Raw genomic sequence first — 20,778 nt, 5'->3', positions numbered from 1 at the left:
CGCGCGCGGACGCGCGAGAGGTGCGACGCGCGCGCGGTGGACGACGGAACGCGCGCGAATCGATCGCGAGGTCGCGCGACGGACGCGAACGACGCGCGACGCGAACGACGCGAACGATGCGCGATGGACGCTGGACGACGACGACGATGGACGACGACGACGATGGACGACGACCGACGACGACGCGACTGACGACGACGCGACGACGACGGCGACAGAGCGCGGTCGCCGACGCGCGATGCACGCCGCGACGCGCGCGATGGAGCGCGAAAACGATCGAGACATCGACCGCGTGAGCGAACGCGCGTCGGCGCTGAAGAACATCACCATCGACATTCACGACGAAGTCGGCGCGCAGCGAAGAATGCTCGACGAACAGAGCGATGACTTCGCGCGAGCGAGAGACGCTCTGAGAGAAAGCGCGCGCGCGTTCGCGCAGGTCGTGGAGCAGGCGAGAAGGCAGGGATATTTTTGGCAAGTCGTGTGCTTGGTCTTCGTCTTCGTCTTCTTCGCGCGGTGGGCGTTTTCCTAGCGTCGCCGCGCGGCGTTTGAATCGCGCCGCCGCGGACGCGCGCGAGCGCGCGAGCGCGGCGAGCGTTTAGAATTGTATAAAAGCACGTCCGATCGCGACGGTCCATCCTTTCGCGCGCGCGCGTTGACTCCAAGCTCTAACCCTAGTCCGCCGCGCGCGCGCGCGCCGCGCGCCCGAACGCGCCAACCGCCACACGCGTCATCGCCAGACGCGCGCGCGGCGGACTAGGCGCCGCGCACGCGCGTCTGGCGTCGGCGATGGGGACGCGCGAGGGTGAGGGTGATGACGCGCGTCGTCGCGAGCGCGCGACGTCGCGCGTGGACGTCGCGGCAGACGGCGACGCGATGGATGCCATCGTTCGCGCGTTGACTCGGCGAAGCGCGCGTGGACGCGACGAAGAAGACGACGCCGCGGACGAAGACGACGTGCGGGCGTTCGTGGGAGTGATTGAAAAGTATAGAGAACAGCCGACGGTGCTGGATCCGATGCTGGGGGGCGTGATCGAGCCTTTGATGGACGCGGTGGCGCGAGCGTCGACGGAGGCGAACGAAAACGAAAACGAGAACGCGAACGCGAAGGCGAACGCGAACGCGTGCTGCAGGGCGCTGGATGCGCTGTCGAGCGTGCGCGGATGGAAGACGTGCGTGCGGTTCTATCCGAACGCGGCGAAGTATTTAGAGCCGGCGGTGCGTCTGCTGCGGGAAGCGCGAGTGCGTGGAGACAATACGTGGGAAACGCAACGCGTGCTCACGAGTTGGTTGTCGATTTTGGCGTTGGCGCCGTTTGACTTGGTGTCGATCGATAGCGCGATCGATCCGCATTCGTCGCGTTCGAAAATTCCGAGCGTCGTGAGTGATTTGATGCGAGAGTGCAAGCACTTTTTAGGCGATCCGTCCGCGGTGCGCGACGTGGCGGCGCAAACGCTCGCCAAGCTTCTCACGCGACCGGACATGAGCGAGGCGTTGCGCGAGTTCATGACCTGGTCGAGCGCGACGCTTCGTGGAGACGTCAATGATGAAAAGGAAAGAGAAATGATTTTCTTAGTACCGGGTGTACTGCGGGCGCTCGCGGCGATATACAAGATTGGATCTCGAGAGCAGTTGCTGCCGTACGCGGAGGGAAACTGGGACGACGCGCAGTATTGCGCGACGCGGCTAAGTTTGGCGAAACGCTCGACCATGGTGAGACAACTGAGTATCAAGCTCGCCAGTCGCGTGGGTTTGGTTTTTATGAAACCTCGAGTGGTGTCGTGGCGATATGATCGTGGTGCGCGGTGTTTGCAAGATAACTTGAGCGGGGCGATGCAAAAGCCGCCGACGAAGCAACTCACCACGGCGGCGGACGAAGATGATAAATGCGACGTGCACATGGCTGTTGATGATATTGTTGAAATATGTCTCGTCGGTTTGCGAGATGCGGAGACTATCGTACGCTGGACATCGGCGAAAGCGTTGGGGAGAATTAGCTCTCGACTCCCGCGTGATTTTGGTGACGAAGTCGTTGGAGCGGTTTTGGCGTGCTTATCGGTTATCGAAAGCGATTCAACTTGGCACGGCGCATGTTTAGCTCTGGCTGAGCTCGCTCGACGTGGATTGTTGTTGCCGAATAGATTGGTGGAGGCCGTACCGCGATGCATGGACGCTCTCATCTACGACGTTCGACGAGGAGCGCACTCAATCGGTGCGCACGTGCGAGATGCGGCAGCATATGTATGTTGGGCGTTTGCGCGCGCATATGAACCGGGCGTTTTCGAACCTTTTGTCGACCAACTTGCACCGAGGCTTCTCATGATATCGTGTTTCGATCGTGAAGTTAATTGTCGCCGAGCCGCATCCGCTGCCTTTCAAGAAGCCGTCGGACGGCTCGGCAAGTTTCCTCACGGCATCGACATTGTCACCGTGGCGGATTACTTTTCGCTTGGATCGCGAACCCGAGCTGCGTTGACGGTGGCACCATTCATCTGTCAGTTTGAAGAATATAGGCGTTCGTTACTCGAGCACGTGTTGGACACGAAGCTCACGCACTGGGAACTTGCCACGCGGCAACTCGCGACGAAAACAATCAGAGCTCTGGGTAATTTAGACCCGCAGTGGATCGGTGACGTAGGCATAAAAACAGTTCTGTCGCGCGCGACGAGTTCTGACTTGTCGACGCGCCACGGCGCTGTGCTTTCGATCGGTGAGATGTTACTCGTGACACAGCGTGCAAAAACAAAACTCGAAGACGACTGTTTCGAACGAGTAGCCGATTTAGTTCAAAGTATGGAAAGGGAGAAGATGTACAAAGGAAAAGGCGGCGAAATAATGCGTGGCGCGACGTGTAGGCTCATTGAGTGCGTGTTTTTGTGCTGCGACGAGAATCACAAGATTGACTCGAAGGCGACAGATGCCTTTGTCTACTTTGCGGAAGAGAGTCTGCAGTGCTGCAACGGAGACGTACAGGCTGCCGCCTCAGACGCCATCGCCGCATTTACAGAGACGAATTACGCTTCGCGTGGATCTCACCGTGCTCATTGCTTGCTATTGAGGCACGCTGAAATCGTCGTCAACGATCTCGTAGGTGTCGTGCGGCGTGGATCGGCGCTCGTATTAGGCGGATTTCCTGTGACAAGTCTTCTCGCCGCGAAAAATAGTGAAGATAAAAGTGCAACTCTGCGCGCGGTCATCACGGCGCTGTCGGTAGCCACGAAACCGGAAGAAGATGTAGAAATGAGAGACGCCGAGACGCGGGTGAACGCAACGATCAGTCTCTCGGAGCTGAGTGTGAAATTAATGTGTGCAGAGTGCCATGATATCGATGACGACGACATCGCCTTTGTATCGGACACTGCGATCGCCACTTTACTCGGATGTTTGTGCGACTACAGCGTTGACAACCGTGGCGACGTCGGCTCGTGGGTGCGAGAATCGGCGATGAAATGCTTCCCTGTGCTTGTCGCCGCTTTGCAAATGCGCAATGCTTTAGCTGCAGATCAGTCGCAAAACATCATGACAGCACTTCTCAAGCAAGCATTCGAAAAAATCGACCGCATTCGATGTCAAGCGCTTGTGACGCTCGTGCAGCTCGTGCGTGGTGGTGACGCGATTCGAGTTAGAATGCGAGTGCAGGCCAAACTAACAGTACACGCGCTCTCTGGTGTGCCAGACTACGATGTTTTACAATGTTGCTTGCCAGCGACTGTCGAAACAGCGCCAGATGCTTCCCATGTCTCGACAATTTTCGCGACGTTAACTCCCGTTCTCGGCGCAGAGGCGTACGTCAACGCCGCGTTGAGCGGATGGTTTCTGAGTTGCGGAAGTGTAGGCGACAGTCTGGTGCGCTTTTCGACCGATGCGTTGTTACGAGCGATTAGGCGGTTTGAGGGCCTTCCAGATATTGTTGTGGCATCGATTATACAAGATCTGTGTCAAAACAAGCACGTTGATCGCGTTACGGTACCGGCTTTACGAGTGTGCGATGCCCTAATTTCGCACGGCGCGTTGGATCAGGCGCACACGCACGCGATTCAACTCATCGAAGCTATTCGTTGTGAGTGTTTCTCGAGCAGAGATATTTCAAAGCTCGTCACTGGGAGCGCATGCCTGGCTCACTTCGTCGGTGCTGCTGATAGCGTCGTTCACGAATCAGCATCGATGGGGCTACTCGCACTCATGGCGAACCGCTTCCCTCGCGTGCGTTGCGCAGCGGCGGAGCATTTGTACATTGCCCTCCTTGCTGTCGCCGAACCGAGTCGGGGAACTGAAAACGCAGCTGAAACCCTGTCGTTGAATTCGTGGGACGCACCACCGAGTGTCATGAAAGAAACACGCAAAATAATTTATAGTTTACTAGGACTAGACCTCCCAGCTTTCATGCTGAAAGCTTCGGGAAAACTTCGGGACCGACGAGCGGATGAAAGAGAGAACTCGACGTATGCGTCGCTCGTTGGAGATACCGGTTATTAGGTGATTGCTTTTACAGCGCTCGCAATTGTTCTACAAGTGATCTTACTAGGTAATGTATAATAAAACTAAACGCACTTCAACGACTTTGCAAAGTCACTAAAACAACTGCGAAATCATCGCCGAGACGAATCGGTTTGTGCACGGCGTCGACGTATTCGTCCTCTGAATTTTCGTCGAGCCAACTGCCTTTTATCGTTTCAACCCAAGACTGACGGAGTATACCCCTTTGCGCCTTCGCAGCGACAGTACTTACTCGAGATAGCCAGTCTGATGGCGGAAGTGGTCCCGAAGAAGCGCCCACACCAGCCTTCACGGCGCGGCGCGTAGCAAATATGAGCTGTTGATTCACGTCGATTGCGAAAGCTCTTGCGCAAACCGCCTCAAGCGTCGTAGTCAACATCCCAATGTTGGACATGCTCAAAAGCGGCTTGTTATGAGTTGGCACGGGCGCTTGTTTGAACGTTGGTAGTTTCTCATCGTTTTGATTCGCTTCAAGAGTCGGTGCTGATGCAATACCGCCTGATTCTGACAGCCTTTGCAAGACGCCCAAGCCACTCTCGCTCGCTTCTCCCAAAAGGAAAGATTCAACCACTTGTTTGAACGCAATCATATCTTCTTCGTACTCCGAATCACTATCACCATCGACATATGAATTGCGGGATGAACTAGCGTCAAAAGGTGCATCCAAAGTAGGCAAAAGGCAGTCAATGCCGAGCTGTTCAGCGTCGAGATCGTTTAGGAGTGAAGCGTACACTGCGAGCCTCGGCTGCATAAACAAGTTGAGTTTTCTGCGGATTTGTCGGCAAGCATCCACGACGTCTAAACGTTCGATCTCATCAGAAACAATCACCATGTGGTTATGAATGAGGCCAGCTGAATTACGATGTCTTAATTGACTGACGACGTCGTCGATCCTCTGCGCACTGACGACTTGTATCTCTTTACGAATGGCTCGCACCAACGACTGCACAATCTTTATCAGTGGTGATTTAGCCGTACACAACAAAATACATACACTTGAACGATCGTCACTCCGTGTTTGCGACCTTAAATCGCGATCTTCATCCAATCCAACCGGCGGTGCGACTTGGATTGCGTCAATTTCCTCAAAAGAACGCATCATCAGCGACGCGTCGGAGACTTGAATGACTCGTACGGTGTTGTCGATGCCCTTAAATTGGTACATTCCTAGATCGTGACAAAATTCAACCACATAATCGTTTTGAATGGCCGATTTCAAGGTTTCATAATCTGTTAAAATTTGCCCACCTTTGGCGCTGCGTGCAACCCTCGACGCAAAATTCAAGATTGCACCGAAATACTCGGAGCGTCCGGTGCGGATACATGGTCTGATGTCGGCACACTTACCAGAACATACACCCATCCCCACGCGGAGTCCAAAGAATACGTCGCGTCTTCCATTGCGCATGCGTCTCGCGCTCCGATGCGTCAACAGTTTTTTCGGCCAGTCGAGCTTCATGAACGCGCTTTGAGCAAGAAGAGCCCATTTGTACGCATCATTGGGCGAGTGGAAAGCGAGCAAAAATTCGCCATTTGATTCTCTAGACTCGTAACCGTTAAAAACTGGTAGCGTGGCGCGCACAGCCGCATTTAGAAGACCCACGGAGTCTTCCATCACGTCCTTTAATGCCACGCTGAGTTCCTTCAAACCTTCGATGTACGTGAAAACGATGGTGACTTTCATATCGTTCAGTCCTGGCGAATCATAATAAGATGGCTCCAATTGACGCACAGTGCGCAGATTAGAGAATAACGCCAAACGAGTTGCAAGCGACTTCGGCACGGCTTGCACCAGCTCGGACTGGAATAGACTCGTCTGGTGTATTTTATCGTAAGCCACCTTCTTTATGATTGAGACTTTCGCGTTTTGCGCGTAGCGGTACGCCGGGTTCACTTCCAACGAGCCTTCCTCTGTCGATGTTTCAGAATCGGACGCACGCCATCTTAGTCTTGTGCTATCCGTGGTCAGCGCAAACGTGACGTCGTCAGTAGGCGCTGACGAGTCGTCCAGCCCAACCTTGCCGTCAACTTGCACGGTTCTCTCGTCGACAGCCTCCGTCAAATCCAGCTCTTTGGCGTTCAACCCCATTTGATGGCGTCCCATGTGAAGCGCATGGAAAGCTCGGGACGTTTCTTTGATCTCACCTAGTATCGCCGCCATTGTTTCCCCTGAAATCACAGTCTGACCACCAGTGGCACAATCGGAGACGGCGCTGGCAATCGTCACGGCCCCCTTGTAGTATTCTCGTCGTCGCGTCGTGGGATGCGTTCTGCTCTGACAGAATCCGGTATGCATGCCGATACGTACGCGAAGACCGTGAATCTTAGGAATTTCACTCAAGGGACTAGCCTTCGCCCCGAGAGGAACTCTAAACGCATTCATTTGTCCTCTACCAGCATGAGTACTCACGTCGCCTTCGTCGTACATGGTGTCTTCTTGAATCACTCTACGACTCGAAACGGCGTTGAGTAAAAGTTCCTTTGCCTTAAAGTTGCGACCTTGTGTAGCTTGCTCGAAGATTTCTGCGTCGTACGCGTCGTAGACTTCATTACACACTCTAATGAGCGGTGAGTCCCAGGCGTAGTTTTGCATGCGCTCTTGAACCAGCATCGCGAACTTGAGCGCATCTCCTGCAGAGTGGAACGCGATGACAAAACTGTCTCCTTCCGTCAAAACCTCATAACCAAATGTTTGATGAATCGCCGCCCGCATTATTTTGTCGTGTATTGCAAGAGCCCGATTCATGTGAACCGAAGCTTTTTGCCAAAGCTGCGTCGAAGCTTGGACGTCTGTGACGACGATTGTGACTTCCGCATCGGTTGGAGGATGCGAGCGCTTGTATTGATTCAAAATTGTCTGGACAAATAAACTTTTCAGCAGTGCCCCTCCAAAGAATGCGAACATCGCGAACGTCAACAACCCAAGGCCAACAGATAGGGCCATTATCAGTGGACTCACACTCAACGCAGCCGACGACTGCGCATTTTGTGGATTCAGAATGGAGACGCCGTTGCACGTCACGCTTCGCACATTCGATAAAAATGTCTGCAGCACAGCCGGTGATGAGGCAAACGATGGCGTCACACCAGCTTCTGTAATAATACCTTGTACATCGGTGTCGGAAGCCATCCATTCTAACATGCTGAGCATGGATTTGAGCGCCTGGCGCATTGCCCCCCCACACTCTGCGCCGCTATTGACTGGTTTGTAATACACATCCATTTGGGTAGCCGCGAGGTTACTCAACGCGCTCGACGACGACAGATAAGGCTTAAAAGCATTCACTACGTCTCCAGGAAGAAAAGCGATCGAGCTTGGAGTTTCAACAACAAAAGCAGCGACTTCAGAATATGACAACCCACGAAAGCTCGGTGTAGCCAACGTAAAAGAAGCGTTTGCAGTGACCAGTTGTGAAAGGTAAGTGCGATAGAATGCATTTGCTTCGGGATCGAGAATGCCAGCCAAGACGATTGGTGCCGTTACCCCGTTTAAAAAGGTGTTCAAGCGCACTATTTCGGGATGCCCCCACGTCGTGGCGTCGCCGCTTAAAATTGCCGCGACGGCCACAGAGTCGAGCGCCAGAGTCGTCCCTGTCGCTCCTAATTGAAGAACACCTTTATTCAGTCCCATTCGTGCCTCAATCGAGAACAACGGTAGCCTTGATAGAGCGGCGAGAGGAGTGCCAACCAAATCAATCCCAATCGCCATACCGTTATCGGCAAGGATATTTGCCAGTGCGCCCTCCGCAGTGGTCAGTTCTCTAATGGCGAGCGTTGAGCTCGAATTGTACGCTTCGTACAGGGCGCGTAACGAGTACAGAAGCCTATTGAGTGTGACTGGAGCAGTGACTCCGACCTGTATAGCCTGTACAGTGGTTGATGTTGTCACAGCCGCGACGCGAGTCCCTTGACAATAGACATCTGCGATGAGTCTTGCAGACACAAGCGCGCCTATTTCGTCGTGCATCGCAGCAAAGCCATGTTGTTCGGCGATTCGCGACGATTGTGCGCTCGTGAGAAACCAGTTCCAGAACGCCACTGTCTGCTTCACGTTTTCACAAGACGCCCCGGCTCGTAATCGATCGCTCTCCGTGAAGCCAACCATACCAGTCCGCAATACGACGTACGAGTACGTCGTAAACGGCCAAGCTAAAGCATTCGTGAGCACCGGAGCGATGGTGGCCGTCAGGCGCACCGGGTTGTCGCCGTTGTTGCCAAATTGCAATCCTCGCGTCTTCACGGCTTGCAAAATCGACGCAGAGTTTGGGAGCACCGCTGTTGAGGTGCCTGCGTGAACGTAACCAGCGATGGATGCGTTCACCGCGTTTGCGTCAGCCAAAACGGCATAGCCCAACGAGTAATTCGTCGCCTTGACGTAGGACGTGACACCGATCCCTTGAGATCTCGTCACGTAACTCGACAACACCGCGGACCAGTCGGGTAGCTTTGACGTCCCCACCCCGCTCGCAAAAGATGCATTCATCGTCGATAAAGCACTTGTCCAAGCCTCCGTCGTCCCAGAACTGTCTTGACGCACCACTATTTTGATCAACTCGTTCGGAAGCGTCATCGTCGGATTCAACGCCGTTATCGCGGCGTCGTTCCAACGCGTGATATTTCCCAAAAACACCCCCAACAAGGCGTTGGCGTCGAATTTAAGGAATTTAAGCACCGTCGCCGTGCCGCTATACGTAGAGTCTGGGAGATTGTACACCAACGCCACCGCTCCTGCGATGACGGGGTACATCTGTAAATCGGGGTACGCCGCGTACGCCGTATCATTCAACAACGCGTCACTGCACGCGAAATCTACCTCGTCCACGCCTTTACTATCCGTACACTCCACGCTGGCGTTTTGTATTCGACACAATCCACTTCCACTTCCAAATGAGTTATACGTCACCGTCACGTTCGCCGTCGCCTGCGCGTACGCGCTCATCGCCTCTCCGTACACGCTCGCCGGAAAGGACGCGCCGGCGCCGATCAACGTCACGGCGTTCGCCGACACCGTCGCCCACGTCCACGACGTCGCGCACGTTATCACCGCTACCACCCTCCACGCCATACCGCGTCCACGCGCGCGTCGTCGTCGCGCATTCGTCACCGCGTTCGTCTTCAATTTCGTCGTCGTCGTCGCGCCTCGCGCCAACCGTCGACTGAAATCGCACCCATCCGCGTCGTCGTCGCGCGCGTCGTCGCCCGCGCCGCGTCGGCGTCCGCGTCGTCGCGTCGGCGCCATCCCACGCGTCGCGCGTCCCGTCCGACGGGACGTCGCGCGCACCGACGTCTTCTGACGCAGTCGCATTCGCGTTCGATTGCGATGGCCGTCGTCGCGCGCATCGGCGCATCGGCGCGTCGGCGCCCGTCGCGGTTGGATGGCACACCGCGACGCCGACGCGGGCGAGACGACGACGGCGAACGACGCGACGCGAGGTCGACCGCGCCGACGCGACGCGAGGACGACCGCGCCGACGCGACGCGACCTCGAACGCGCCGACGCGACGCGAGGACGAACGCGAGGCGGCGGCGTGCCGAACCGACGGACGGCGCGCCCGCGGTGCGGCGCGGTGCGGACCGATCGGCGCGCTCGGGGAGGACGAGGTGATTCAAAGGCCGCCGCGAACGAACGCGAGCAACCGCGATGTTTCAGATCGTCGCCCTGAGCGACGGCGCGGTGAAAATCGCGCCGGTGAACTTGGGCAAGAGCACGCTCGAGGCGGTGACGCAAGAGTTGGAGTCGTTGTACGTCGATAAGGTGCTCGCAGAGTGCGGGGGGTTGTGCGTGACGCTGTATTCCATCACAAATATCTCTGGAGGGACCGTGTTGGCGGGCGAAGGGTGCGTGTGCTTCGAGGTGACGTTCAAAGTGGTGCTCTTCAAGCCGTTCGCGGGAGAGGTGATCGAGGGAACGTTGCTGAGCGCCGACGCGCACGGGGCGCACGTGTCGATTGGGTTCTTCAAAGATATATTCGTGCCCCCGACGAACATGCAGGCGCCGAGTGAGTACGACGATGACTCCAAGGTCTGGATGTGGGACTACGATGGCGAATTGATGGAGATGAAGGTGGGCGAGCGGTTTCGCTTTAAAGTCGTCGCCGTGCGCTTTCCCGAATCGCCAAAGACGGCGGAGGAACTGGCGAGTCTCACCCGGGAGAGCGGCGCCGCGCCGCGAGATGGAGGCGACGCCGCGTTCGCACCCATGCTCGTCATCGCGGATATCAACGAAGACGGTTTAGGTTTGTGCTCTTGGTGGGAAGAAAAAGACTAGACGAAGAAGACGACTGAGCCAAGACGCGGAGACGTCGGAACAAAACCTCAAATTCACATAGCCCAGCCAGCGCGTGAACGCTCCCCGATATAGACGAGCGACACGACTTAAAGTAGCGATAGTTTTCTTAATGCATCGGCACGCCCGAATGCGATCATCCGAGCGGATGTTCGACGCTACGACGGTTTTCGTCGCGAAGCCGCAGCTCTGCGAAGCTCTGCGCGCTAGGTCACCCGTGTCGACACTTCGACGCTTGGTCTCAGTCGCCTGATGTCGTTCAAGCGCACGCCCTCGACGGCGGTCGACGTCCCGGACATGAAACGCGTGCCTTCAGTGGGTTCGCTGAGCACGAACAAAGCGCGCCACGCGCTCGACGTCGTCGTCGACGATGTTTCGTACACGGTGACGAATGCAAAGGCGTCGTCGGAACCGCTCGCCCTATTGTCAAACGTCACGGCGTCGTTCGAACACGGCAAGGTGCACGCGTTGATGGGAGCGTCGGGAGCTGGGAAGACGACGCTGCTGGACGTCATCACCGATCGAGTGACGTCGGGAGAGGTGAGTGGGGGCGGCGTCTACTACGGCGGCAGACGGGCGTCAAAGGCGATGTTTCGGCAGTGCGCGGCGTACGTCGAGCAGAGGGACACTCTGCTGGCAATGCTGACGGTCAAAGAGACGCTCAACTATTGGGCTGAATTGAGAGCACGAAACGAAGAAGAACGCGTGGAAATTTTGGCTCGAGTGCCGGCGATCATCGAAGATTTAAACTTGGGTGAATGCTCTGAAGTCATCGTCGGAGACGCGCTCAAGCGCGGCATCTCGGGTGGGCAAGCGAAACGCACGAACTTGGCACTCGCGCTGGTCACGGATCCGGACGTCCTTTTCCTCGATGAACCGACGAGTGGATTGGACAGCGCGACTTCGCTTGATATTGTGCAAATTCTGAAGCACTTGGCCTGTTCCGGCGTTTGCGTCGTCGCCACCATTCACTCTCCAACTTCGGAGGCGTTTCGGCTATTCGATTCATTGCTGATGTTGAAGAAAGGGCGCGTTGCGTTTGCTGGAGCGCTCGATTCTGTCACGCCGTACTTCCGTGGATTGGGCTACGATTACGATGCGTCGTATAGCATGGCGGACTTTTTCGTCGGCACCGTGGCGAGCGACGACGTCGATTTCGTCGGCGCGTTCGCCAAAAGTGCCGCCGGCGCAGCGAACGCGTCGCGCGTCAAGTCGATGATGTCGAAACAACAACTACCGGCGCCGCCTCAACCCAAAATCACGCGTGGTGCGATGTCGAAAGTCGCGACTCTCATCAAATATCGAACGCGATACAATTACAAAACGCCCGATTTTGTCGCCGCGCGTTCCGCAGGCAACTTTTTGTTTGGATTCGTTATGATGTCGTTGTTCTGGAAAATTGGCGAACCAACCGGCGCGGCACAAGACCAATCGACTCAGTTAAACGTCGCAAGTTTGCTTTCGATGCTGAACATTTTGCCTAGTTTTCAAGCTTCCGGTTACATGCCGAGTGTCGTTATGGAGAGGGCGATGTTCTATCGAGAGGTAGACGACGGCGTGTACCCCTTGTCGAGTTACATCGCGTACAAAATAATCGAAGAAGGCGTGTTGGCGATTCCAGTGTCGCTCATCGCGCAAATGATGCTGTATCTTGGATGCGGAATTCAAGGAAGTTACTTCTACTTTTGGATCATAAACTACGGCGTCATGCTGTGCGGCATCGCTTTGGCGTACGTGTGCGCCGCCGCGGCGCCCGACATGGACAGCGCGAACACGCTGTTGCCAATTTACAACGTAGTACAACTTCTTTTTAGCGGTATCATCATTCGCGTTCAGAGCATGCCGAAGGGATGGGCGTGGTATCGCCACACGCTCTTCGTCCGATACGGCTGGATGGCGCAAATGAGAAATCATTTTCGCAACTCAGAGCCGAAAGTGTTTGTGGACGACTCCGGCACCGCCGTCGGTGTGTCAGATTTTTACGGTGTCTCGCATTCGCTCGGCACGAATATCTTAGCCGTGTTCGGAATTTGGCTGTTTTGGATCGCCATGGCGTACGCGGTCATGAAAAACGTGCGACACCAGAAGCGGTAGGCAAATCTTCGAAAAAGTGCCAGCGCATAAAATTTATGCGCGCACAAAATGTATATACTAGACGGATTTAACCTATGAAGAACACCCAAAGAAAGCGAACGCGCCCGCGAAAACGCGTCGCGCGGTGACGCGGAGAGAATAATCGCCGCGCGCGCGCGACGGGCGCGCCACACCGCGACGCGTCCGACTCACGACCGTAACATCCACCATGGCTAAGATCGCCGCCAAGAAGACCACCAAGACCAAGAAGACCGCCGTCAAGGCGAAGAAGGTGAAAGACCCGAACGCCCCGAAGCGCCCGCTTTCGGCGTACATGTTCTTCGCCAAGGATCAACGCGCGGCGATTTTGAAGAAGAATCCGTCGTTCGGTGTCACGGACGTCGCCAAGGCGCTCGGTGCGCAGTGGGCGAAGACGACGGACAAGTCCAAGTACGAAGCGGAAGCGGCCAAGGACAAGAAGCGCTACGAAGCGGCCATGGCCAAGTACAAGAAGTAGATTGGAGAATCGCGAGAATTTTGGCAATTCCAGCGCGCGCGCGCCGGCGCTTCCTCGCCGTCGACGACGAACCAAGCGTCGATGATGATACGATGATATAATAATGGGACGTTACACTCTTCTAAAACCGGTACACGAGCCGCTCGACCACCGCAGCCGTGCGCGCGCGCCCCGCTCGCCGCGCGCCCGCCCAGCCCCACGATCGCGCATTCGCCGCGTCACGCGCGCCCGTCCTTTGGCGACCGACCGACCGAGACGACACATCGACGCCGGCGAGAGAAGCGCCGCGACGTCGCCCCCTCGACATGGGCGCGCGAAAGAGGTCGGAGCGATCGCCGACGAAGAGAGGTTCCGCCGCGCCCGCGTTCGAGGACGTCTTCTTGTCCCCCGACGACGACGGCCACGGAGAACGGTCGGGGGCGAATTCACCGCCCGCGCTGACGCTTCAAGCGATGGTGGTTGAGTTGGAGAAGAAGCTTCGCTCGTCCGAAGAGCGCGCGGTGAAGACGAGCGCGCTCGACGCGACGAGCGCGGAGAAACGCGCGGCGATGGCGCGAGAGGTGGCGCGGAAGGAGCGAGAACGGTTGAGAAGCGCGCGACGCCGACGCCACCAAACGAAAGAGCAGCGAGAGAAGGAGCGCCTGCGCAGTCGAAATAGGCGATTGCAGATGACAGAAAAGCAACGTTCTACGGAGGCGCAGAACAAACTCAAGCGAAGAGCGAGCGCGAAACAACAGAAGGAGACCTTTGAGGCGGCGACTACGCTCGCAGAGGCCGTCGGAGACGGCAAGCCAGCCGAGTCGTTCGCGTGAATAACAACTGTTGAACCGTGATTGGCGCTGCTTAACGACGTCACGTAAACCCCAACTATAGAATATAACCCCTGACTCCTTCGCGTTGATGCATTGTAACTAGAACCGTCGAAGCGGAATCCCACTGCGCACAAGTCTTTTAGCGACAACGATTGACGATTACATTCGGGATCGACGCTACGCAGATTCTGCCAAACATTGCTCCGCCAACTCAAACTCCTCCGTAAGCTCCTTCGCGGACTCGTCCATGAGTTTCCGCGAGCGCTCGTCGATGCTCAACCCTTGCACAATTTGCCATTTGCCACCCGTGCACGTCACCGGGAAAGAGTACACCAGCCCCTCTGGGACGCCGTACGACCCGTCAGAGATGACTCCCATTGAAGTCCATTCACCTTCTTTTGTGCCGTGAATCCAATCGTACACGTGGTCACACACCGAGCTCGCCGCGCTGAGCGCTGATGACAACTTTCTCGCCTCGATGATTGCCGCGCCTCGCGCGCGCACGACGTCTACGAAATCGCCGTCGAGGTAGGCGTCATTTCCAATCACCTCCCGCGCGGGCTTACCCTCGATCGTGGCGTGATTCACGTCCGGGTACTGCGTCGACGAATGGTTCCCCCAAATGATCGCATTCTTCACCTCTATCGTCGCTTTACCGCTTCTTTCACCCAACTGCGCGAGCGCTCTGTTGTGATCGAGCCGCGTCATGCACGTGACGTTGCCTCTGGGAATCGACGGCGCGAATTTCGCCAAAATTTTCGCGTTCGTGTTCGCGGGATTGGCGACAACGACAATCTTCACATCTTTCTTCGCCTTGCTCGCCAACGCGCTCGCTTGCTGTTTGTAAATCGCCACATTTTTCCCCAGCACGTCCTTGCGTTCCATGCCTTGCTTGCGCGGAAACCCGCCAACCATGATCGCCACGTCAACGCCTTCGCACGCCTTTTCGCAATCCGTGAACACGTCCACCGAGACGCACGCGTCGAAGGCGCAATCCATGATCTCCATCTTCACCCCTCGCAGCGCTTCGCTCGCGAACTCGACGTCCAACAGTTTCAACGCAATCTTCTTCCCAGGCCCCGTCGCCGCGCCCGCGCACACCATCGGGGCGAGCGCGTACCCGATTTGCCCCGCCGCGCCGGTGATGAGAACGGTGACGACGTCATCGACCGTGGACGCGGGCATCGTCGCGGTCGCGCGCGCTTCGAACGCGTCGAAGTGACCACGCGAACGCGACGTGCGCCACGGGACGGATCCGCGTCGTCGATCGCGGCAGCGTCCGTCAAACGCGCGCGCGCGACGCGCGAAACCTCTCGACGTCGAGCGCGAGACGGGATGCCTGCGACGCGGTCGAGGTCGCGCACCAGGCGCGGGACGGCGCCGCGCGAGGCGGGCGCGGACTTGGACGACGTGGACTGCGTAAACGTCGTCGGTGACGTTATCGACGACGGTACGGACGATGCGCGAGTGATGCGGACAAGACGAACGACGCGAGCGTCGACGTCGCTTAAGTCGCGGTCACCGTCGCCGCGGTCGTCGACGAAGGCTACGAAGAAGAAACGAGATGGGAGCGCGACGACGCGCAGACGACGCGAACGCGAACGGGTACAAAAGGAAAGAGGGGACGCGTCGTCGAACGACGGAGGATCGACGGAGGAAGACGCGACGGGCGAGGCGCGACGGTTCATAAAACCGGCTGCCGTGCTGCAATATTTAGAGCGCGATAATCGAAGACGAAACCGAGCGCCGCGCGGCGAAAAGGCGGGCCTCTTCGAGCGCGCGGTGCGACGCGTCTCCAGCGCGATTTTGTGGTACGTGTTAGGGATGTCTCCAGGACACGGTTTGAACGTGCGCCGGTTTTACATGTGGATTTACTTCATGGTGGCGTTAACGCTCGAAAATTATCTTATGTGTAGAGGCGTGCGCGTGCAGGGAGTGGCGCACGTAACACTCAACGATACTCAAGATCCATCGTTGTTCCTGAAGGGGCTGTACACGCGATACTTGCCACTCGCCACCATTATCGATTACGTCATTTTGATTGGTTTCTTCCGTATAGACGTGCACGGTCGACCAATGCACGACTTTGAAGACGCTGGTATTCTCATACGACACGTCGTCAAGTCGGTGATGCGTCATCCCGCGGTTACGTTGAACATCGTCGGTTATAAATACTCTGGGCACAGCTTTGACCCGGCTCAAATTGTGACGTTACTCGTCGCGCCACCGCTCGTGGCTATGGCGCTCATCAGCGCCATGGAAAGGTTTAAAGCCGCGCTCGCGTGCTGTGTCCTGAATTTTATCTTGTATCCCACGTTTTATGTCGGGCTGGACAACATCGCTCCGATATATCGCGGCATACGTATGCACTTTAGCGTCAAAGGATGGGTTGTCGCGACGCTCGCGCCGCTCGCGCTCCGGTATCACTTGAATGCGATGTCGCGTGTTACTGCTTACTTACGCGGTAGACTGAGCCTGAGTTTGGTAGCAACGGGTTTGGACGCGTTCGCGGTGCGCCGCGGTTTACTCTTCAAAGCTTGGCGTCGTGCGACGGATAAATATTTGCTCGGCAAAGACACCCAAAAGAGCGACTTGTCGGAATTTAAGATGCGAAGTTCGTCGACGCTTGGCATAAGCGTTCAAGAAGTCGCACACATCTCCAAAGAGCTGCACATGAGCGTTCAAGAGATGAGAGCTCACATGGACGGCGTGCGAGTCGCGTTCAAGCCTAAGCAAACCAACAGACAGAAAGAGTCTATGAAACGTCAACTCACCGAATTTGCGGAGCTTTTTACCGATGAAGTGAACGCATCGCCGTCCAAGTCGGTTGACGTCGACTTTTCTGCGCAAGAGGTTTGGTTGCGAGGTATCGAGCTCATTAACACACCGAACGGCGAGTTCGCGATGTTTTTGAAAAAACTGCAGTCGACTAGCTCCAATGAGTGCGTTACTCAAGTCGACGTCTTTACTCGGAATCAACGAGATACGTTCGCTCGAGTGCAAGGTCCATTGAAATTCATGCACGTAGGGACGCAAAGCACTCAAGCAGTCGCACCTTGCATCGTCGGCTCCAGCGCCGTAGCCGTCGCGGTGGGGAGCGCACGCGCCATTACGTTCATCGGTAGAAGGTTGAATGAATCAGACATGACAGTGCGCGTCGGTAGCGGATCGACGCGTCCAGCCATGGGTGGTAGACCCATGAAACGCCTTCAGGCTGCGACGCGCCCGCGAAGAGAGGCGCGCAAAATGATCGACGTCGAATTGATTACGAACTTGAACGACGCCGATTTGCACGCGGTCTCCGAGCGATCCGACGACTTCGAGACATACGAAGTCACGATTTCCGTGCTCAGTACTGCGTCTCGGCAATTAAAAGAGCAAGGTCACTTTGTGTTTCAGGCTTCGAACGAGACGAATGGCACGTCTCAGGTCTTCCCGATAATCGCCAGCTCACACGTGGAGATGGTGACGGAGCTCAATCGACATTTCGGCCTCAGACCCATCAGATCGAGCGAGCGAATATTCTTGCTCGCGGTAGGACACGCCTTGGCGGGTGAATATTCAAGAGATGTCGTCGGGCGACTGATTCGCGTCGCGTACGGTCAGGAGCTCACGCATCTCGCCGCAGCTCTTATGGAGTTTGCCTGAGCGATGGGTTGATCATTGATATTTCTGAACTGGTATTACAGCGTGCGACTGGCACGTACGATTTCATTCCGCCGCGAACTGTGCCGAGGCTTTGAGCATTCTATTCTTTACCGCAGCCGTCAGCGGCTCTGCGTTATTTAATAAACGCAACATCGCTGGAAACGATCCAAATCTTTTCGTCGCATCCGCCGCCGCCGTCGCGTCCCATGTCAATGCCGTCTCTTCGCAAGCTACGTAAACGATCTCCGTCGCGTCTCGCGCGTCTGGATGTTTAGCTACGCCCTTTTGCACGCGCGCACCGATTTCTAACCCACCCTTGCCCACATTCAATCGCAAGTATCGCTTCCGTGCGTACTCGCAGAGAATGCGATAGCGCTCGCGTGCCACGTCCTCCACGTTCGTCGAGCGCTCGAACACGACGTCGCCGAGCGGCAGCCAACGCTCGTCGTCTCCACCGGCGCTCGTCTTGCGACGGGCGAACAGAAAGAATTCAACCGTGTCCGTCATCGCGTCGGCGTCGCAAGACACCGGCCCCACCGCACCAGCGATGTTCTTCGTCGATTGCGTCGTCGTCGCGGCGTCCAGCACGCCACCACCGGTACCGAGACGCTGCGACTTACGTTTGCCTTTGCCAGCGCGCGCGACGTGCGCGTCGCGCGCGTGCGCGTGCAGTCGCGTAAACGTCGCCGCCAACGTCGCCGCCATTCCGTCGCGCGTCGAGCTGTGTCGAAAAGGATGGATCGGACGTCGAATGCGACGCGGAAGAAGAAAAAGTACGAAAAGAAGAATCAGAATCGCGCCGCGCGAAGAAACGCCGCGGCGGCGACGCGCAAACGCGCGCGCGATGACGTTGACGCGCCGAGCGAAAAAGTTGTTCGAGACGACGGTGACACCGATGGCGGGCTATCTACCTCGTACTTGGCCTCGCTCGATGAAGGCATGAAACGCGCGGTGAAGCAAAATCGCAAACGGGCGCGAGAGGCGCAGACGTTGCTCAAGCGAGCGATGAAGGTGAAGGATGTAAAGTTTTTCAATCGGCTGCTCAAGGATTTCGGGAACGATAAGCAATACGGATTCGCCAAGGAAGCGTTTGAACGCATCTCTCGCGTTGGCCTGACGCCGAACGTGTATTCCTACACAAATATGCTCAACGCAGCCACGCGCGTGGGAGAGGTTATGGAAATGAGAACGATTTGGAAGGCGATGAGCGACGCGGGCGTCGAAGCGAACGAGGTAGCGTACACCGTGCTCGTCAAGGGAGAGTCCCAGAATGGCCATATCGATCGGGCGCGATCAGTGATACGTGAGATGATAGATTGCGGCGTTGAACCAAATCAGCGCACGTACGCGACGTTGCTGAGAAATTGCGTGCGATACGGCGACGTGAAGAATGCGTCGAAATGTCTGGAGATGATGCGCGAACGCCATGCATCGCTGGACGCGACGGTGTGTGAGTATTACATCAAAACTCTATGCGGTGAGCTCATGGTGCAGCAGGCGTTGGATTTCATCCGAGACGCTCAGCGCGAAGGGATCGTGGTAACCGCGCAGTCGTACGTGGCGTTGGCGGTAGCTTCTAGTTTAATGATGCCCGACGCAGACGTAGCGGCGAACGCGTGTCGCGACGCCCGAGCAACGCTCGACGTCGACGCCGAAAAATCCGCGGCGAAAGCGGGCGCGACGACTCGATACGACGATGATGACGTCGAAGATCCAGACGCGCCGTCGAAGAGCGTGCAATTGTTCCTACAGCTACGAGCGCAAGACGCGTCTAGGGAAATTGAAGAAGTCGAGGCGTACATGAGAGACGTACCGCTCGCGAGAAGGAAACAAATCGCCGATAAAGCCATGAAAGGAGTTGATCGGGCGCCAAATGTGCGAATAGTTGGCGAAGACGAGGCGGAAAGGCCGCCGAACATCGCCGGCGATTCGGATGTGCGCGTCGAAGTGTGTAGCGGTCACGGTGACTGGATCACGCGCAAGGCGAAACAAGATTCCAAAATCCAATGGATCGGTGTGGAAATGCGTCGAAACAGAGTCGCAATGACGTGGATGAAAGCCCTTCGGTCGGGCGTGGACGCAAATCTCGCGCTCGTGTGTGGCATGGCGAGTGACGCTTTTGACGCGAGACGGATGCCTATGAATACGGCGAGCGAAGTCTACGTCAATTACCCCGACCCTCCAGAATGGGTGGGGAGCTCGCAAGTGCTTATTAAAGCAGAATTCATCCGAGACGTGTATCGCGTACTCAAGCCGGGAGGTCACTTAATTTGCGTCACAGACGACTCTGCCTACGCCATGCGCATGTGTCGCGAGCTTTACAAGGCTCGCGCGTTGTTCATCCCGGATCACCCTCACGTCGACCGTCCGTTCGTAAGTGGGGTGCCGGAAGATTACGGATCTTCATATTTCGACAGCATGTGGACTCTTGGGAATCAGCGCGATCGATACTTTTTGCGGTATCTCGTGAACAAGTGATGTGGCTTTTTAGTTAGGGTACACGATCGCTATGTATGAAGATAATCCCGGCCAAAACAAAAAACAACCCGATACACGGATACGCACGTCCCCCTCCCGTTCGCAGATGACGCGCCCGCGTCGCCAGAAAACGACGCGCGTGCGCGAACGTACACGATGGGTAAACGCTGCGTGTTCGCGACGATCGCGACGATCGTCGCCGTCGCCATCGCCCTCGGCGTCTTTAGGGTTTAGGGTTTAGGGTTTAGGGTTTAGGGTTTAGGGTTTAGGGTTTAGGGTTTAGGGTTTAGGGTTTAGGGTTTAGGGTTTAGGGTTTAGGGTTTAGGGTTTAGGGTTTAGGGTTTAGGGTTTAGGGTTTAGGGTTTAGGGTTTAGGGTTTAGGGTTTAGGGTTTAGGGTTTAGGGTTTAGGGTTTAGGGTTTAGGGTTTAGGGTTTAGGGTTTAGGGTTTAGGGTTTAGGGTTTAGGG

At 56.4% G+C, this 20,778-nt stretch overlaps 12 protein-coding genes across 12 annotated transcripts; 8 read left to right on the top strand and 4 right to left on the bottom strand.

Annotated features, from left to right (window-relative positions):
- Positions 1-259: 259 nt before the first annotated feature.
- OSTLU_31951 (predicted protein) lies at positions 260-532 on the top strand (the record flags this gene model as incomplete). The annotated part of the gene is made up of 1 exon (XM_001418313.1): positions 260-532. The coding sequence occupies one exon, from the start codon at positions 260-262 to the stop codon at positions 530-532; it is 273 nt and encodes a 90-aa protein (XP_001418350.1).
- Positions 533-876: 344 nt separating this feature from the next.
- OSTLU_31950 (predicted protein) lies at positions 877-4,476 on the top strand (the record flags this gene model as incomplete). Its single annotated transcript, XM_001418312.1, has 1 exon — positions 877-4,476. One exon carries the CDS (start codon positions 877-879, stop codon positions 4,474-4,476), a length of 3,600 nt encoding a protein of 1,199 aa, XP_001418349.1.
- A 2,161-nt stretch (positions 4,477-6,637) lies between these two features.
- On the bottom strand, positions 6,638-7,402 carry OSTLU_40949 (predicted protein; the record flags this gene model as incomplete). Its single annotated transcript, XM_001418094.1, has 2 exons — positions 6,638-6,820; positions 6,944-7,402. Coding segments are annotated over 2 exons (642 nt in total), but the record flags the coding sequence as incomplete, so codon positions are not given.
- Positions 7,403-8,842: 1,440 nt separating this feature from the next.
- On the bottom strand, positions 8,843-9,562 carry OSTLU_41320 (ABC(binding protein) family transporter: phosphate; the record flags this gene model as incomplete). The annotated part of the gene is made up of 2 exons (XM_001418093.1): positions 8,843-9,310; positions 9,344-9,562. Coding segments are annotated over 2 exons (687 nt in total), but the record flags the coding sequence as incomplete, so codon positions are not given.
- Positions 9,563-10,138: 576 nt separating this feature from the next.
- Positions 10,139-10,765, top strand: OSTLU_15619 (predicted protein; the record flags this gene model as incomplete). Its single annotated transcript, XM_001418311.1, has 1 exon — positions 10,139-10,765. The coding sequence occupies one exon, from the start codon at positions 10,139-10,141 to the stop codon at positions 10,763-10,765; it is 627 nt and encodes a 208-aa protein (XP_001418348.1).
- Positions 10,766-11,203: 438 nt separating this feature from the next.
- OSTLU_1450 (ABC(ABCG) family transporter: multidrug) lies at positions 11,204-12,748 on the top strand (the record flags this gene model as incomplete). The annotated part of the gene is made up of 1 exon (XM_001418310.1): positions 11,204-12,748. A coding segment is annotated over one exon (1,545 nt), but the record flags the coding sequence as incomplete, so codon positions are not given.
- Positions 12,749-13,085: 337 nt separating this feature from the next.
- HMGB3504 (predicted protein) lies at positions 13,086-13,373 on the top strand (the record flags this gene model as incomplete). The annotated part of the gene is made up of 1 exon (XM_001418309.1): positions 13,086-13,373. The coding sequence occupies one exon, from the start codon at positions 13,086-13,088 to the stop codon at positions 13,371-13,373; it is 288 nt and encodes a 95-aa protein (XP_001418346.1).
- A 305-nt stretch (positions 13,374-13,678) lies between these two features.
- On the top strand, positions 13,679-14,312 carry OSTLU_31945 (predicted protein; the record flags this gene model as incomplete). Its single annotated transcript, XM_001418308.1, has 1 exon — positions 13,679-14,312. One exon carries the CDS (start codon positions 13,679-13,681, stop codon positions 14,183-14,185), a length of 507 nt encoding a protein of 168 aa, XP_001418345.1. The 3' UTR covers positions 14,186-14,312.
- Positions 14,313-14,362: 50 nt separating this feature from the next.
- On the bottom strand, positions 14,363-15,370 carry OSTLU_87414 (predicted protein; the record flags this gene model as incomplete). The annotated part of the gene is made up of 1 exon (XM_001418092.1): positions 14,363-15,370. One exon carries the CDS (start codon positions 15,368-15,370, stop codon positions 14,363-14,365), a length of 1,008 nt encoding a protein of 335 aa, XP_001418129.1.
- Positions 15,371-16,009: 639 nt separating this feature from the next.
- OSTLU_31943 (predicted protein) lies at positions 16,010-17,833 on the top strand (the record flags this gene model as incomplete). The annotated part of the gene is made up of 1 exon (XM_001418307.1): positions 16,010-17,833. The coding sequence occupies one exon, from the start codon at positions 16,010-16,012 to the stop codon at positions 17,831-17,833; it is 1,824 nt and encodes a 607-aa protein (XP_001418344.1).
- Positions 17,834-17,896: 63 nt separating this feature from the next.
- OSTLU_92826 (predicted protein) lies at positions 17,897-18,526 on the bottom strand (the record flags this gene model as incomplete). The annotated part of the gene is made up of 1 exon (XM_001418091.1): positions 17,897-18,526. A coding segment is annotated over one exon (630 nt), but the record flags the coding sequence as incomplete, so codon positions are not given.
- A 429-nt stretch (positions 18,527-18,955) lies between these two features.
- Positions 18,956-19,258, top strand: OSTLU_9534 (predicted protein; the record flags this gene model as incomplete). Its single annotated transcript, XM_001418306.1, has 1 exon — positions 18,956-19,258. A coding segment is annotated over one exon (303 nt), but the record flags the coding sequence as incomplete, so codon positions are not given.
- Positions 19,259-20,778: the final 1,520 nt, after the last annotated feature.

This window comes from Ostreococcus lucimarinus, chromosome 6, assembly GCF_000092065.1.
Source record: "Ostreococcus lucimarinus CCE9901 chromosome 6, complete sequence".
NCBI lineage: Eukaryota > Viridiplantae > Chlorophyta > Mamiellophyceae > Mamiellales > Bathycoccaceae > Ostreococcus > Ostreococcus sp. 'lucimarinus'.
Note: the sequence above shows the minus strand (reverse complement) of the source record. Positions and strands in the feature narration are given on the sequence as shown.